Consider the following 18925-nt stretch of genomic DNA (forward strand, 5'->3'; position numbering starts at 1 on the left):
TTTTGGCCCTTTCTCTCCTTGAGGATCTTATGAAAAAACTCAGTACACTTATCCCCAAATTTCATCCAATCACATTTGATTTTATGCCTTAGATCCTCCCCTTCCATAATCATAAGCTGACAAAGAGTAGTTCTGGCTTCCTTTTCCCTTGAACATAGAAGAACATCCAAGGGATTACTCTGCTGGGATTTCTATATTCTTTTGAGGTCCTTCCTTGCTGCCTCTGTCCGCTTAGATAAGTCAGAACAATAAAATTTGGCCCAACCCTTTAGTTTACTCTTCAATAGCTTCAACTTTTGGGTAAGTATGTACATGGGATTGCCATACACTATAACATTCCAGCAGATCAGAAACATAGCCAAGAATTCCGAATGAAGAATCCAGAAGTTACTGAACCTGAACGGAGGACTTGTAGAAACTCTGGTCATAATAGAGACAATTATCGGGGAGTGATCAGATATTCCAAGAGGAAGGAATTCAGCAAAAGAGAATGAGAATGTAGTGCTCCAAGTACTATTGACCAAGTTTAGACCACTTTTGGCCAAAATTGGTCCATGTATAGAAACCCCCAGAAGCTTTCAGATCATAGGGTTCAGCTTGGACAAGACAGTCAGAAAAAGGGGTAGTTTCCCTAGGATGCACAGCCTCGCCCCCTATTCTTTCGAAAGAATACAGAACATTATTGAAGTCCCCTGCCACACACCATTCAGCTTGGAGCCTTGAGTGAATATTGCAGATATCACTCCATAATCTCAGTCTATCTGTTCTCGAGTTACTAGCGTAGACAACTGTAAAGAAAAACGATTTCATTGTAGGCAGTAACTCCACTTTACAGTGAATCAGCTGATCAGTTTCCATTATTTTCACCAACGAAATAATTCCAGGATCCCATGATATCCAAACTCTCCCACTATCACTACTATCGTAATTGTTCGCAAAAGACCATGTTGGACAACAAAGGTTGCTGATGTATTGGAACTTCTCTTTCCTTACCTTAGTCTCCAACATTCCAAAAAGACATAATTTATTTTCGATCCTAAATTTACTCATGTACGTAGCTTTATTGAGGTCATTCAGTCCCCTAACATTCCATATAGCTAACTTCGACATGTTTAAGTTTTGTGCCTCCCTTTCCTTCCAAAACCCTTGTTCTTTTCCTTCCCTCTTTTATTGGAATTGCATCCCTTGGTCTGCGACCTTGTTGTCACTTGTAGCGGGAGAATGGCTGGTAGGACTTCATGTTGCAATTGCTCATCATTAAAGAAGTCTTTCTCTGGCTCGGATAAATCATCCTCTATAACACTATCCTCAAGGGTTGCTGCTTCATAAAGTATCTGTTCCCTACGATATTGATGCTCTTCATCAGCTGCTTGTACTTCAGTGTACACTACCACTTCCCCTCTATGCATGTAGTCATCCTCATCTAGTTGAAGTACCTCATATCTTCAACCACTCACAACTAGCGTTTCACCCTCCTCATCTGTAGACCTCACTATCTTAGAAGCCTCATCACTGTATTCAATAGCTCCTAGCAACTGATCCCCAGAAGAATGATCTCCAAAGAAGCTCTCTACTCGTCCAGAATACTCTAAGCTAATGTTACTAACAGTAGAAATGGCGATGCAACTCTGTTGGGCCTGAAGCCCATTACCTTCCAAGTTGCGGAAACTTGTCTCTCTGACTGCAGTAAAACTAGGGACCTCCTCCGGGACAGCAACTACCACTGCTAGTGGCCCTAAACCATCCCTTTGACTCCCTTGTACAATTACATCTCCTTGTTCCTCATGGTTGTTACTTGTACCAGAAACTGAGCACTTCGCTCTGTCTATTCTTGGATCATTAGTTTGCCCTTGCGTGCTGCCTTCGTACCCACACCCTTTTGACCCCTTCTACTTCACTGGGCTGCCCTCCCTTCGTGCCCTCACCCTCGTGGTCCTGATACCATATTGCTGCGTCGTGTGTCCAAACCGGTTACACTTTACATAGGATTGATGTTTCCATGGGTATTCAAGAGGTACATCTATCTCTCGATCCCAAACCTTGATTTTTATGACATCTTTGTACTCATGGTTAACTGGGAATTCAATGCAGAATCGAGCGAACGACAACCTTTTCCTCCTCGCAGTTGCATCATCCATAAATTTTGGTATTCCACCTACCAAGCTAGCTAGGTAGGACAAGACATCAAGCGTCCACATCTCTTTTGGAACATCCAACAGCTTAACCCATACTGGAATTGTATTCTCCTTGTTCATATAGCTGTTGACGTCAATTGTCCAAGGTTTTATTACGAACACTCTACCCGCAATAAATACTGGCCCTTCATCTAATACCATCTGCATGTCCTCTGCACAGGTAAAACTCATGTAAAACAAATCTTTATTAGTTGTGATATCAAATTCACCTTTCAGCTTCCATTTCTTTCCCAAAAAATCCTTCACCATCGGAAAAGATAGCCGTTTATCCAAAAAATATCCCACCAAATATTCATCCCATTGCTTAATCCCCTGTTCCACTAGATACTCTGGAACTTGGGCCACACCATCTGTGATAATGGGAGTGAACATAGAGAAGGCAACAGACGATTCCTGATTTCCATTCCTCCCAAACAGCAAACTCCACCTCGAACCTCCCCCGATATTTTGGTTAGCAACTCGTTGTAGTTCATGGAAAGGTGCCTGAGAAGGAGGGTTACTAGAAGAGGCCATAAAAAACTTAGCTTGCCTTTTTAGAACTCACACTGTGAAACAATGGAGGATTTTACCTAAAAAAGCAAGTGAAAAGAAGATAGAGAAGATAAAAGTTCTTACCCTTTGCTGGAATTTAACTAAAAGCAACAAAAAAATAGGACCATGGGATCACATCAGCAACTTAAGTAAACTCGCACCCTATCACCCAACCCCTGGTCCCCATTTTCAACACAAAAGTTTTTTTTTCTTATCATTATATAAGTCGTATAATGATAAGGTATGTTAGTTGCATTATATAAGTCGTATATTAAGGTTTCTGGAATGTTGTTTGTATATTTATAGTTTTCTTCTTATTTGAGGATTGGTTACTTGACTTAACTGACATTGGTCGAGATGGTGAAGTAGCTGGTTCTACGAATCAGTATATCTTTTAGTAGTTGGGTGTACGACTGAGGCATGAGGTTTTATATTTGTTTTGGATGTATTCTTATTAAATATTCAGGTTATGACAGGTTATTATGTTTATGAAATGTTGAAAGTATAGAAGAGGTTATGCCGAAATATCTCCAGAAAGGCCATATCTTGGGTATATTTATTTGAGTTTTGAGGCGCTACTAGTCAAGGTCTTCTCGGGTCCGCCGTCTTCATCGACGGACCCGAGAGGGGGCATCTGTGTGAGCCAGATTCATGACCATGGACATCACAGGTAAGAGGAGCGATAGAGAGACAAATGGGCCTCGTATGGTATTGGGCCAAAGGGTTGGGCCCAAAGATGAGAGAAGCCCAGTGACTGTGACCTAAAGAAAAGAGGAAAGAGAGAGAAAAAGGGAAAGGAAGCGGCAAGAAAGGAAGGGAGGAGAAGAGGAGAAGGGGGGGAGAGAACTACGAGACAGCTTGATCCTCTGAGAAAGACTCGGGGGTACGTAGGCAGCCCCAAGTGGGTTCAACTTAGAGGTTCAAATAGGAGGAGAGAGGAGATGTGAGGTTGAGGGGTATGAATTGGGTTCATACATCAACAAATCATATCTCACGTGAAAGTAGTAGAATAGAATCTTTAAACCAACATTCCCTTGTAGTGAAATAGAGGATATGCACTCACATTGCTCTTTCATTGTATTGCTTGTTCTGCGGTGTTGCGTTTTTTGGCCCTGCACTATCTGTGCTACATGAATGCTCTATAATATTTGCCTAAATATCCATAAGAACCGACCCAATTCTATATTCACATGGGTAGATATCCATTAGGTGTACATTTCAGTTTACATACACCACCTCATTAAAATATAGGCTATGGAATCCATTAAGAGTTAAAAAAACTCATTCTTACTCGCTGCAATTCTAGTTATACAATGTGTACCATCTCGCCATAGGGTGGGACGTCTCATAAATAAATAAGACGATAGTACTACAGGATGGCGAAGTGACTTGTTTTTCCTTTTGAACCTACTGCATGGGATCTCCAATTATTCTGTTTTACTCTAGTTGATTTTGGAAAGAATTGAGTTTTGAAAAAAAAATAATAATAATCTTGATGTGCATTAGAACTCGTTTGTTTAGGCTTTGGAAATTGAATTATGCATTAGAAATTGGTGACAAAATTCCTGGGTCTGCCCTGTTCATGTTAAAGTTTAATCAAAACCGAGGCCCTTAAAGCTAGCTTAAACTTGACTGAACATAGTCCATTATTCCACTGTGATTTTCCTCTGAAAATTGGAATGTGGAAATGCTCGTTTTGGACTCCTAAGTCGGTTCTTAAGGTACTTTTTCAAATTTCAACCTACTGACCTAGGGTAATCTAACAACGAGACGAAAAACAAAATAACTTGGTTTTCAAGTTTTCCAGTGTGGGCCCAACTTGAAATTGTAAATCTGTGGGCTTCCTGATTTCTACGGGCCTAACGCCCGTGGCATGCATTTCCAAGTTCCAACTCGTGGAATTGGTATTTGTTAAGAGATCCGAAAGCATTCTGAAAGGTTGGAATTTTCGATTCATTTGTACTGTTCTTTTGATCTTCAATAGCAAAATCTTGTATAATATTTCGTCTTCCACACTCTTTTGATACAAGCTGGTGCTGTGGTACGTAACTTTCCATTTTGAATTTTGATGTATGGAATTTCCTTTTTTTTTTATTCGCTTAACAACAATATCTGGATGTCTGGAATTTCTCAACGTTGGTTTGATATAAATGTGATATCAATGTGCTATGGATACGTATCTATCCATTAGAGCAACCACCACAGTGCAGAGAGTCACAAACATACAAAGAAACAATTTCATATTAATTATTATGTACTCACATGAAAACATAACGTTAAGGGGTTATATTGTAAGCAACTTAACAACCCCATCACATGTCATGATGTCAAACCTCACAATGACAAGAAGATTGAAAATAAGAGGGGGAGAGTGGGTTGAAGAACTTTAAAGCACTGACTTGGAGCCTTGGAGGATCTATATTTGGATACTTGTGACTTATACGAGTTATGATAGATGTGCTCTTATTTCTTGCACATAAGGTACTGCTGAATGCTGATTCAATTTCATATAGGAAGAAAAATGGTCTTGTCTCATTTCATCCATGTTCCTGTCATCATCAGTCATTGCCTGGTGTTGATGTGCACGGGTGTGTAGTTTTTGGGCCATTATTTATGATCTTCTGTCAACACCACGCTTTTATCTATTTTTCTTGTCATAATTCATAACCCATCTCCATTACCTAACCATAATTGGTAAACAACAAAAATCACTACAGCAACATAAGAATGCTTCTGTATTTTGTGTGTGGTACATAAGAATGCTCAAAATGGAAAGACATTTGGATATTTCCCACTTGACGCATACACTTCATAGCTTATTCTCTCAATCTTATCGAAATTTTACCAAACGTTTAGTTTTTCTTGTTTCTAAATGCATGTCTTTCTGTTGCACATATATGATTGGTTCAATTAATACATGTATCTATGTACTAAATGGATTATATATGAAAGTTATAAGACAGAATTGATAGGCGTCCGTGTAGTTGATGGATTCAAAACATTAAACTTTGCCTGAGGCAGTCAGGCCTCAGCTCCCTTGACCAAAGTTTGATTTAATTGACGATAATTTTTTTTTTTTTTTTTTTAATAGTGACGATAATGAATTCAATGCCAATGTGAGACAACTTATATGTTTCAAGGATATGTCTGTCTAATTAAACGAGATGTCAACTGCACATCTATAGGCTTTTTGCTCATTTTGGGGGTAAATTCATCAAGAATGCTAAATGCAATAAAACATTGGTGTACACTCACAAACAAACAAGGAAAATTCCTATATAATTTCTTTGATTCATTTCAAACATCAGTTCTATGATAATATCAAACAATTCACATAAACCCCGTAGAATTGTTACGTTATTGGAGTGTACTTTAAACTCAATTGTACAGTTGCAGACTAGGATCAGCTGCATGTATGTAAATTTCAGTTTCTGTTGTGTGCAAATTACACCAATTTCTACATTTATATATACATCACCATATAATCGAGATGTACTGTGGACATATGGAAGACGCAAAAACAACGAAAGAAAATATAATGTAGTCTTCCATTGATCATATAATATGTAGTTCATCTGTACATTCTTCATGATATAGAGATTTGCTTCTTTACTCACCATCTAGCTAGTCTAGAAATAGAGAGAATAAACAAAAAATTAAGGTAAATTATTCGATGCTCTTACGTTCGGTTAGAGAGTTCAGAAGCACTAACAAGCTTGTGCATTACATCCACTTGAGCTTGAAGAGACAGTAAATAGTCTATAGTTTCTTCTAACAATGAAAATTCGTCCATAGCTTCACCACCTGGTACAAGACCTTTTAATACTTGGGTCCTTTTCTTCACCATTCTCTTAGCAATGGAGCTTGCAAGAACGCGCTTGTGTGCATGTTTCCTTACCCTTCGCAAAGTGCAACTCCTCCTCAAGATTTTCTTGCTTCTAATCCTCTTATTACACACAAAAGACCCAAAACAAGGCTTTGTAAGCCTGTCGAACTCACTACCCAGTATGTTTCTGACAAGATTCTTGCTCATACTATCGTCTTGTTTCGAAGCTTTAGCAATGAGTGAACGGCTCCAAGTTGTCTTACCATCTCTAGCTGAAGCCATAGCTACATCTGCTGATAGTTTGATAACTTTCTTTCTCTCCAATATGTTCATGTTGTTTGATGAAGAACCATAGAATTGAAGTCCAAGTTCCCATTTCTTGAGAAGTACTTGCTTGAATGAGGTAGGTGGACGCATGGCTTGGTAATAATATAGAAGTAGTAGTGCTCAGCAATGTAACAATTAGAAATAAGAAAGTTTTGAAAAAGAGGCTAGAGAGGTATCGCAATGTACAATTTTCAATCAAATCTTATGAAGATCATGTAGATAAAGAAGGGTTTTTGTTAGGTGAGCAGATGATACATACCCTTGACTTTACGAGAGGTTCTTCTATCAAAGAAAAGGTGCTACAAACATGAATATATAAGGCTGAGATAGTGAATTTATATTAGATCGAAGTGGGGGTTTAACGAAACCAAGAATATAAAGAAGATTGTAATAAGTTAATGGAGGTAGCTGGAAGGGGTATTGCTTAGATACATGAGATATATTTCTGACTAGCTTGGCATTTTATGCTCTTGGCCTGGAGAAATATATGAACTTAGAGACAAGGTGGATAGAAGGGCAGCTTTAAAGATCCACCTACGTGTATCAAAAATCAAAATACGTAGAAAAAGAACCATGGCATGAGAACTGAGAACATGTGTGGAAAACCCATTTAATTGCTCAAAGTAGGGAGATGGTGGACCAAATAGAGAAAGACACATCACATGCATGCACATGGAGTAAACGGCCCACTCCGAAGCCTAAGATTACAATATTTTGTTTGTTATACTAAGAATTGATAAGTCATATAAAGCTAAAACGTTTGTGAGCAAATTATATACGCACAAATCAAATTTAGAAGACTATGCATGTACTGGTGGCAGAGAAGGGAGACAAAAGAATGATCAAAGTTTGAAGTGGATTAGGGGTGTTGGCTCCTTAGCATAGTCAGCAATTCTAAATTTTTCTAAATTCCGTAAATTTAAAAACTTGAATTTAAAAAAAAAAAACAATTTGTATTTTCGGAACTTCTCGGTTAGACGGTGTTGTTCCCATTGCCTTGGAATTTATGAAATTTCAGACTTTCCAACTAAGTTATTGTGTATGCTGCTTGTTAATGTGGTTTGTTCAAAGAGGGCGTTTGATCAGTTTGATGGCGAAAAAAGTGTGGGGGAATTGGCAGATCCGGAAAACATGATGATGCTTTGTGAGTGTTGGGGGAGGGGGGCCAAGCAAGGAAAAAAATTAATCGAGAGCATTGGCTTTAACTAAAAAGGAAAAATGCTCACATGGTCTCCACATGGGGGTTTTTAAAACTTTGAGTTTTACAAGTACAGATCTGCTCATCTGCTACAATAATTAGATATTTTTGTTTGCAAGAATAAGATTTTCTTCCATTTTCACTATTTCCAATTCTCCACGGAACTTTTCGTTTTATTATTCGCCTTAAAAAAATTGGCTCTCAGGACACATCGACAGCTGGGTTCGAAACATGGAAAATTTTACGAAGATGCAGATCAAATTTATTTATATAATACAATTAGGGTAAATTTCTCAATCGACCATGATAATATCATTTTATTTCTAATCTGACCATTGTCAGTAACTCAATGCAAAAAATTGCTAACACTCAACTGGTTGCTAATAAAATGTGTTAGGTTGCTATTTGTAGTCGAATTGAAAACAAATTTACATTATCATGGCCGATTTACCTATACAATTAATCTTAGCCGTAGGGTGGTGCCTTGGTGGGCACAACAAACGGTATAGAAAACATGAGTTGGGCTGAACTGGCCATAAAATCAAATATGATGGACCACAACTTTTGAAAGAGTATTTAAACAATTACGAGATTGACGCGCATGCTCACATTTCCTTCTTTTAACTTCCCTGGCCTATTTGCTCCCTTTTCATTCTTTTAACTTCCTTGGCCTCTTTGTCTTTCAGCCAGTGTTCGTGATTTCGAACGGAATAGCGGAATTCTGCCGGATATTTCGGTTTTCCAGAAAACCGAAACGGCATCGGAATCGAACTTGACAAAATGTTCCCGTAGGGATATAATCGTAAATGTATGGAAAACCGACCAAAAATGGTGGAAAGCCGATTGAATATCCCTCCTCACCATCACCACCACCGAAACTAAGGTTCTTCTTTATCTGAAATCCTTTTAATCTAGCCCTATATTTATAATTCTTGAATGAAAATTTTGAAAAAAAAAAAAAAGAGAAGAAATTGAAGAAGTAGAAGAAGAAAGACCAAGATCCCCCATTGAATTCTTCCACTACCGTCTTCATCTATGTTCCTCATGGTGGTAGGTTTGAAAATCAATGGCGGTGGTGCCTCCACCACCCACCATTTTTGGTTTTGAAAACCCTAAATTTTTAGTTCACTTCAAAAATAGTGAGAATGCTTGCTAATCTAACGGCCAGGATCTGTTTTATTATCTATCTTTTGAAATTTCAACCTTGTAAAATTCGACACTATTGGTGAAATGCCGAAAGGAATTCCGGTTTTTTAATCTATCGGAATTCCACTGATTCTGAAATCGTGAACTATGCTTTCAGCATCCCAAGTTCTCAACTGCTATGTACAAAACTGAAAAATTGTGTTACTCTCTCCATCTATCATTGTAGAAAAAAATACAGACACATCAACTTTTTTTTTACATAAAAGGGAGGGGGGACCCACCATATATCAGCATACAACATGCCAAAGGTGCAATAACATTCAGATGTTTGCTAGCTTTCTTATTTTTAGTGATATTTTTATATTTATGATTAGATAGATAAGGTTGACTTTTGTCCATGGCCTTATGATATATGAAGTTTTGTCAATCATTTGAATTACGATATGTTTCAGAAGGTATCGGGAAGTAAGAAATCAAGTGAAGTTGATACTCAATTTTTTTTTGAAGCATTTAGGGTGTGTTTGTTAACTAGCAAATCTCTTGGGAGAAAATTTCAGTTTGCTAGTGTTTGTTTGCAAAAGTTTATAGTGGGAAAATATGAGATTTGTTAGTTTTACCAGTGTTTGTTTACATGGTTTTTCTCCAGTGACAAATAATATTTCAACTTTTTAGAGATATTTTTTTTTGGTTTTCAAACTCAATAAAGCATAACACCAACACAGTCACACACACTCACGCAGCACACACACTGATAACAACAAATTTATGTTAACTAACTATCTATGCGTAAACACAAATAATCAATTAACTAAATAAGTGCTTAGATCAATATTCCTACTCTTAAATAATAATGAAGTAATATATAAAGAGTCAGGATTATTCGTTCCACTCCTAAACTACCAAGACTAAATATAATCCAATTAATTAAACATAAAGAAACAATGGTGAGAGTAATATTATGTTGAGAATTTTTACTACGAGATAATACTATCAATTGATCTTATACTAATATTAACTAAAGTAATTATTTATAGGTGAATCAAAAATGCGCAAGGGGAATTAAAAGTTAGAAATGGGGGCCAACTGTTGGGCGATAGGGTGTGAAGTAACTTAAGTCGCAATTATGATTCAGTACTCTAAAATTTTGCTGCTTTTAGTTAAAAAAGTTTGGTGAGAAAACTCTATCTCTTCAGCTCTCAAAATTCCTTCCTTTTTTGGTAAAATCCTCCATTGATTAACAGTGTGAGTTCTGAAAGCTTGGGAATTCATTCTCTTCTTGTTCCTCTTGATTTCTAACTCTTTAGGTAAAATCCTTCACTGACAAAAGTGCGAGTTCTAAAGAGGGAGTTACAACCTGAAGTCAACTTGGTTCACTACGGTTTTCATCTGTTTTCTGTCCGCCTTGTTTTTATATTGCTCTTTTTCATCACAGCAGTCTTCATGGGTTCTGTCCCCTTGGGGTTGGAACGGATAGACACCATGTCACCTTCCCTTATCGCAATGAAGCAGAAACATCCAAGCAAGGGGAGTGTAGAAATAGTGGTGTTGAAAATACAAACAAAAAGACTTATGCCAGCAAAACAAGAGGAAGGATGAAACAAACTGTTGATGTTTCTTCTCTTCCTATTCCTACGAGAAAGGAAGACAAACCTGCCATCAAAATTCCTCTTGCAGCTTTGGAAAGAGGTATTGAAGCTTGTAAGTTTGCCCTGATTGCAAGAATGGATACCAATATAGTGAACATTGACACAATCAGATCGGTAGCTGGCACTGATTGGGGTCTTGCCGGAACAGTAAAGATTTCACATTTGGGTAAAGGGTTCATCATTTTCCGATTCACTAATGAGGAAGATTTCAACAAGATGTATTTTGGTGGTCCTTGGTATGTACAAGGTTAGCTAGCAAGATTTACTAAGTGGACTCCAAATTTTAACATAGAAACTCATAGACAAATAACTGGCTTTGTATGGGTTAAATTTCCATGTTACCTTTTGAGTACTGGGAGGTAGATATTCTTATGAGTATGGGAAGAGGGCTTGGAAGTCCAATTCGAGTGGATATGAATTCTCTAGAAAGAACTAATGGTTATTATGCGAGTGTGTTGGTAGATATTGATCTATCAAAGCCTCTACCAGACCACATATCTGTTGAAGTGCCAGAACTGGGCATTGAGTTTTGGCAAAAAATTTAGTATGGTATAATTCCAAAATTTTGTAATCAGTGCAACATTGTCGGGCATTTAGTGGCAGAGTGCAGACAAGGTAGTAAGAGTATGGAACAAGACACGATGACTCAAGAGGATCCATTAGGAACAGTTCAGCGAAATGACAGAGGAAAGGAACCAATGGTACATGAAACACAAGGGGAAGGTGTTAGACTTTCTAAGAGCCAAAAAAGATGATTAAAAAGAAGGAATAGAGAAACTGTTTGGAGGCCTATAAATGTTCCACCCACAGCAGAGATGAGATCAGAAATTAGGCAATAACAGGTTCTAGTAAATGAGGTACTTGTTTGCGACAACCCAAGGGAAGTTGAGGGAAATACTAGTGCTACTAGTGTGGTGAAGCAGAAGCATCTATGAATATGGATGAACAAGAGAATGGAAATGATGAGGAGAATATGCATGCAATTGTCCCTCATGAGCAGTTGCTGTATGAGCCTCTGAATTCTAGAATTGAGGAAGAAGGCATTATGAGGTATAATATGGAAACGAGGTTTCATCTCTTAACAGAGAGAGAAGAAGTAGAAGAGAACTCAGTGGATGAATGTTCGAACAAGGAAACTGAATACTTTCATGATCGTATCAGGGAGGTAGAAGCTGAGGTGAATGTCCCTAGAACCCCAGAACTTGTGAGAACAACAGGAATTGTTACAAGATCGAGTAAACAGTGTGGAGAAGGAAGCAATATTTATAACAGCAAATAGAAAGCATCAACAGCAAAAAGTAAAAAAGCGGCAAGAAAAGGAGGGGCAGACCTAGAGGCTCCAAAACTAAAGGACATCGATGAGTACACCCATGTGCTTTTGGAATGTTAGAGGTGCAAATGAGGTAGAAAAAGCAAGAGAAATAAATAAGTTTAGAGTGGAAAAGAAACTTAGTGTTTTTTGTTTACTGGGAACTAAAGTGAGGCTGAATAAGTATAACTTTATTAGAAATATTTGTTATCCATCTTGGGAGCACACAAATAATTATGGAAAGGATCCTACAGGGCGTATTCGGGTTTGTTGGGATTCATATAAGATCGACATTAGCAAGATACAAGATACTGACCAGCTTATTCATTGCAAAGTTAGGTTCAAGCCTACTAACGAAGAGTTCCTCTTAACAGTGGTATATGCTAGAAATGTGAAATCTCTCAGATTAAAGCTTTGGCAAGACCTAGTGACTATTCAAAATTCTGTTAACATACCTTGGTGTGTAGTAGGGGATTTTAATAACATAACAAAAGCTGTTGAGAGAGTGGGTGGAAGGCCTATGCATCCTAGTGAAGCAGAGGAATTTGTGGATTGCCTGGAAAAATCAGGATTATCAGATCTGAGTTATAATGGATTCTTCCACACATGGAACAATAAAGTCGAAGGGAAAGGCAGAATCATGTCCAAGATCGACAGATGCTTAGTTAATAGTCAGTGGAATGATGATTTCCCGAATTCTAAGGTCGAATTTTGACCTTAAGGAGTATCCGATCATTCATCGATTTTACTCCTCTAGAATGATTTCAGTAGCAAGGCAACGCCTTTTGATTTAAGAATTACTGGGTAGAACAAGAGGAGTTCCAAAAAATTTTGCATGATGTTTGGAAGGTTGAGATCTGCTCTAACCCTATGTATGTGCTGATGCAAAAACTGAAAATGCTCAAGGAGAGAGTTAAGCCATGGGCTCGTAGTAACTTCTCAGATATTCATGGAAGGGTAACACAAGCAAGAGAAAGTTTGTATGACATCCAGAAGCAAATCCAAAATGCTCCGATGGATCCATATCTGGGACAGAAAGAGAAAGAGGCGTTGCAGAGGTATAGTGAACTAGCAAGAATTGAGTTTTCTGAGATCAAGGGGGAAACAAGATAGTGATTGGATGCTTGAAGGTGATAAGTGTACTGCCTTTTTCTTCAAATCTCTGGAAGAAAAGAAAGCGAGAAAATGTATCTGAGCGCTGAAGGATTCACAAGGTAAAACTCTCACTGGCCAGGCTGAAGTCATCAAGTCTATCTTGGATTATTACACTGATTTGCTTGGAGCAGATGCGGGAGAGATATATGAAGAGGAGTTCTTTAATAAATTGCAGGTCAGAGACATAGTATCTGATAAGATGAAACTTAGTCTTGATACAAAGGTCACAGCAGAGGAAATCAGATCAACCCTTTTTGAGTTGAAGGACAACAAAACACCAGGACCAGATGGCTTCACCCCATATTTCTTCAAGAGATGCTGGTTTATTGTTGGTCATGACTTCACTACAGCTATCTTAAATGCTTTTGCTTATTATAGATGTCTTAGAGGTGTTAATGCTACTTTTCTATGTCTCATACCAAAAGTCAGCAATCCCTCCAAGGTTGAGGATTTCAGGCCTATAACACTGTGTAACACTACATACAAATGCCTTTCTAAAATCATTTCAAATAGGCTAAAGCTTGTTATCAATGACCTAGTGCAGACTAATCAATCTGCTTTCATCCCTGGCAGATCAATCCAAGATAACATTCTCCTTTCACATGAGCTACTCAGAGGTTATGAAAGGAAAAATGGTACTCCGAGATGTACCATCAAGGTGGATATCAGGAAGGCATATGATATGGCCAGTTGGGAGGCTATCAAATCTATGTTGAAGATTTTCAGCTTCCCGCCTAACATATGCAAATGGATTGAAATGTGTATCTCAACTCCTTCCTACTCTGTATTGATAAATGGCTCTCCTAAAGGATTTTTTTCTGGAAGAATAGGAGTTTGTCAAGGAGATCCTCTATCTCCATATATCTTTGTGCTTGTCATGGAGATTCTCAGTTGTATTCTCAAGAAAAAGATTGATGATAAATCCATTCAATATCATTCAAAATGCAAGCAGGTGAAGTTGTCCCATTTGGCATTTGCGGATGATGTACTCATGTTATGTAAAGGGGAGTCTTCCTCTGTTCAAGCAATCAAGGAATCTCTTGACATGTTTGGAAAAGCTACAAGCTTACAGATCAACAAGTACAAGACAACTCTCTTAGCTGGAGGTTTAAATGAGCAAGACTATGTATCCTTGGCCTCTATACTGGGGGTGGAGTTGGTTAAACCACCAGTGAGATATCTTGGTTTACCACTCATCTCGGCTCGGTTAGGCATAAGGGAATGTCAGCCTCTTGTGGAGAAGGTAACAGACAAGATTACAAACTAGAAATCGAGACTGCTTTCTCATTCAGGAAGAGTACAACTAATCCAATCAGTGTTGTTATCGTTTCATACCTTTTGGGCTAGAACCTTCATTTTACCCATGACGGTACTGGAGCAAGTTGAAAGGATCTGCGCCAAGTTCTTATGGTCTGGAAGCTCTAACCAGAAAGGCTATCACCAAGCAAGTTGGAGAATGGTTTGTCAGCTAAAAGAGGAAGGTAGGTTAGGATTTATGAACTTGCATAGATGGAATATTGGTGCGTATTGTGGTTTGATCTTTAAATTGGTAACAAAAGAAGATACAATATGGGTTGATTGGACGTGGAAGCAACACATCAAGTCAAGTCACTTTTGGACTATGAAGGTGCCACAAGATTGCTCGTGGACATGGCGTAGTATTCTAAAGACAAGAGCAGTGGCCAAAAAATTCATAAAATACACCATTGGAAATGGGAATGACGTCTTATTGTGGCATGATATATGGTGTGATCGATCACCATTGATAGAAGACGAAGAAGCTAAAGCAGAGTGGAATTTCCCTGATGATACCAAAGTGAGTGCAATCATTGAAAATGGGAGGTGGAATGGAGAAGTTAATGGTTTACAATCATTGTCGCTGAAAGAAACTATTAGGAAAGTGGAGATTAATCAGCATCTGCCAGCTGATAAGATTGTATGGACTCCACATCAGAGTGGACTTTTCACATCTCACAGTGCCTACGATGCTCTAACTCAGAGGAGAGAAACGAAAGGATGGCATAAACTGGTGTGGGGAAGATGGGTACTACCAAGACACTCATTTACTACCTAGAAACTGTTCTCAAACATCATTCCTACTCAAGACAGGTTGATACAAAGAAAAATCATTTCCTCTTCAGCTTGCTGTCTTTGTAGTAACAGCAGAGAGTTCTCTGAGCATTTGTTCTTTGAGTGCTCTTATTCGAGGGAGATTATTACCAGAGTCAAGCAACTGCTGGGCATAGTTACGGATAATAGAACAGCAAACAGAGAATGGTCTTCGATCCAAAGACTCTGCAAGAATGAGGAGGTGGGGAAATCTATAAAGTCTTCTTTTGTGCAGCTATGGATAGTATATGGAAGGAAAGAAACTCTCGCAGATTCAGGCAAAGTTTTAAATCAGCTAGGACGATATTTGACAAACTGGTAAGTGAGGTAAGAAATTACCTGCAAGTTCTGAAACCAAAAATTAAAGAGTCCATCACTGCCAGGAATTTGTTTCATCGGTTGAATATAGATATTCAACTGAAGTTTCCAAGATATACGGACTGTTTATGGATTCCTCCACTTGGAAATCGTGTGAAGGCAAATGCTGATGGTGCGTTGAGTACCAATGGGACAAGGCATGGTTGTCTGATAAGAAATCAAGATGGCAGTGTTCTAGCTTGTTTTAGTGGAAGCGGAGGAATGCACTCAGTGCTCGTTCAACAATTAAAAGCCATTGATGTATGTCTACAGAGATGTCTGTCAGAGGGATATAAGGAAGTAGAGGTGGCAACTGATTCTTTGAGGGCAGTGAAGGCTATCAATAAGCTGGAGAAGCCACCTTGGTACTGTTGAGATATTCTGGAAGCCATTGAAAAGAAAAAGGAAAAGTTTCTCTTTGTTTCCTTCTCCCATGTGTACAAAGAGGTAAACAGAGCGGCAAATTACCTAACATCTCTAATTTAGGGTAGTTGTAATCTTTCAATTCAATTTGTCCCTCCACTAGATCATGTATTGCAGAGTATTGTAAATGATGATGCGAGTGGACAAAGGTATGTAAGAAAAGGTTAAATCAATACAGGTGGAGGTCTGCCTAACCTCAGCTTAATTTCTAAATATATATATATATATAGAAAACTAGAGAGAGATTGAAATCCACTTTTAATTTTTTTTAACATGCTAGCATAGATTTGTATAGAAAACCCTAATCTAGATATTCTCATACAAGGTTAAAATATAAAGACTAGACCTTTAATGATCCCTAATTACTTTATACTATCTATAGTCATAAACTAATTAGCATGAGAGAAAACTTGTTCCCATTCTCATGACAAACTCACTATTCTCTAGTTTAGGTTAAACTCTTCTTATCTCTAAGTCAAGAAAAACTTAAACTTAAAACCCTAACAACAAATCTATACTAACAAATCAAGTCCTCTCAAAGCTTCATTCAAACTCCTTCTAATGGGAGTTTAACTTTGATTCATGGGACTATCATGAACAAAAGAATGAAAGGAAGATATAATGTAAATAAGAAATAATTGAATTGAATAAACTAAAGCTTTTATTAATAATTCTAATGGAGGCTACAAACTAAACTTATAAACTAAAACTAAAAAGGAGAGAGAGAGAGAGAAACTAAAACTAGAGAGAGAACCCTAATCTATTCTAAACTAAAGAGGGGAGTAGTCAAGTTTTGTTTAGCCTTAAACCTCTTTATATAGGAGAGGGTTAGGTTTACAATTTCATGCATGGGCTTTGGAGCTATGTTTTGGGCTATGAAATCAAGCCCAAAACCTAATTACATATGTCCAAAAAAGGTTTCTCTGTGCAAAATTACTTCAACACTCTTTTTATCCAATTTTACTACTCTGATTAGGTCAAAACTTAGACCATTAGAAATCTCTTTCCGAGACGGTCGTTTTGACATATAATAAGCCCAATTCCGAGGTCTGAGTCCAAAGATACGACCTGTGGAAGTTTTGTTGACTTTTATGTTTTTTTTCTACCCACGTTGACTTTGACTTTTCAGTTTTGACTAGACTTTAAAAAAGCTTTTTCTCCTTGAAACTTGGGCTTTAACCATGGAACTTCTTAGCAACCAACCTTTGCTCCTTTCTCTTGCAAAAATGACATATTTATTCACATATTTGACTCTAAGACCTGAAATACACAAAAGCAAGTAAACAATACTAACTTTTATTTATTATACACATAATTGGTCTAAATGTAATATTATTAAGGGGTTAAAACTATAGTTTTTGGCTCTTATCACACACACATAACACACACACGCTCATGTAGCGCAGTCTAGCACAACACCAACAACAACGCATAACATTATAGTATGACACAACACCAACAACAACGCAACACATCATAGTACCACCAACACCCGGTAGCGGTAAAGACAAAGATATCCACAACACAACACTAGCACCAGTAGCACAAGCACAACACGGCGGCAGCAGCGACCACGACATATACCCACATAACACATCACCCGAGTAGGGAGCTAACACATCACCACCAAAGATAGCGGTAGCATCACAACATAACACCGAAAGAATAAGCGTAGACATCACCACCATAGCGGTAAGATACAAACTACAACACCCACCCAACCACCTAAACCAGCTGACACACACACATTACCACCACCACTCCACCACTCCCCCCGCACCACCTGACTACACACACTAGAGACCATACAACTAAATCAGCACACTCCACTACACACACACCCCATCACACACTACATTCCACTACTCCACACACACACACTATCACGTTTGTCTCCCTGCATGCCTTCTGCAGAGTAACATTCAAAAGCTATACATGATTGAGAGAGTATTTATAAAGGCTTGCCAACATATTGAAGCAGTACCACCTGCACACACTCACATACTTCACACCATCAGCACTAACACACTGAAGCACACACTCACACCAGCAGCACCAACACATTGAACTAACACCACCTACACACACTCATATACAATCACATTAGTAGCACCAACACATTGAACCACACACTCACACCAGCATCACCAACACATTAAACTAGCACACACATAAAAAAGATTAAGGATCCTGGTGGATTTGAACCACCATCACCTGGGATATGTGAAGGTGCACTCCAACTCCCAAGGGCTCTCCCATTTGAGCTAAAGATCCATTATATGTTTTCTAACTTGAGCATTACTGAACCTCCCCAATGTATATTACCAACAAATAAAACACTCTCCTCATTCGCAATCTCTTCATCTTAACCAAACTTACTACTACATTCCATATATACCACAAAGAATGTAAACTTACTACCACATTACATAATCACCAGAATGAATGCCCAAAACGACAAACTAAACACCCACTACAAATGCACCTTAGACAGATTTCGATAAACTATGCACTGTCGAAAACAAACAACAAAAAACTTTTGCAAATTCAAGAGGGATCGATTTAAAGATTTTCCAAGAAGAACACTATATTTATGCAAAATTCAACATGAATTTCATCATTCAATGCTAAAAAATAGTAGAAAGTATAAGACCCCAATTTTCATGTTGCATCTAGAGTTTCTTATAACTTTTAATTGCAACA

General features: G+C 38.1%; 4 protein-coding genes across 4 annotated transcripts; 2 read left to right on the top strand and 2 right to left on the bottom strand.

Annotated features, from left to right (window-relative positions):
- Positions 1 to 513: 513 nt before the first annotated feature.
- LOC147508475 (uncharacterized) lies at positions 514 to 1110 on the bottom strand. Its single transcript, XM_086597138.1, has one exon. It carries the CDS (start codon positions 1108 to 1110, stop codon positions 514 to 516), a length of 597 nt encoding a protein of 198 aa, XP_086453264.1.
- Positions 1111 to 6255: 5145 nt separating this feature from the next.
- Positions 6256 to 7451, bottom strand: LOC147508476 (transcription factor IBH1-like 1). Its single transcript, XM_086599138.1, has one exon. It carries the CDS (start codon positions 6967 to 6969, stop codon positions 6406 to 6408), a length of 564 nt encoding a protein of 187 aa, XP_086455264.1. The 5' UTR covers positions 6970 to 7451; the 3' UTR covers positions 6256 to 6405.
- A 4776-nt stretch (positions 7452 to 12227) lies between these two features.
- On the top strand, positions 12228 to 12893 carry LOC147508477 (uncharacterized). The gene has a single exon (XM_086597139.1). It carries the CDS (start codon positions 12228 to 12230, stop codon positions 12891 to 12893), a length of 666 nt encoding a protein of 221 aa, XP_086453265.1.
- Positions 12894 to 15679: 2786 nt separating this feature from the next.
- On the top strand, positions 15680 to 16174 carry LOC147508478 (uncharacterized). Its single transcript, XM_086597150.1, has one exon. The coding sequence runs from the start codon at positions 15680 to 15682 to the stop codon at positions 16172 to 16174; it is 495 nt and encodes a 164-aa protein (XP_086453276.1).
- The last annotated feature ends 2751 nt before the right edge of the window (positions 16175 to 18925 follow it).

The sequence above is a fragment of the Coptis chinensis genome, chromosome 3, assembly GCF_015680905.1.
Source record: "Coptis chinensis isolate HL-2020 chromosome 3, ASM1568090v1, whole genome shotgun sequence".
In the NCBI taxonomy this organism is placed as follows: domain Eukaryota; kingdom Viridiplantae; phylum Streptophyta; class Magnoliopsida; order Ranunculales; family Ranunculaceae; genus Coptis; species Coptis chinensis.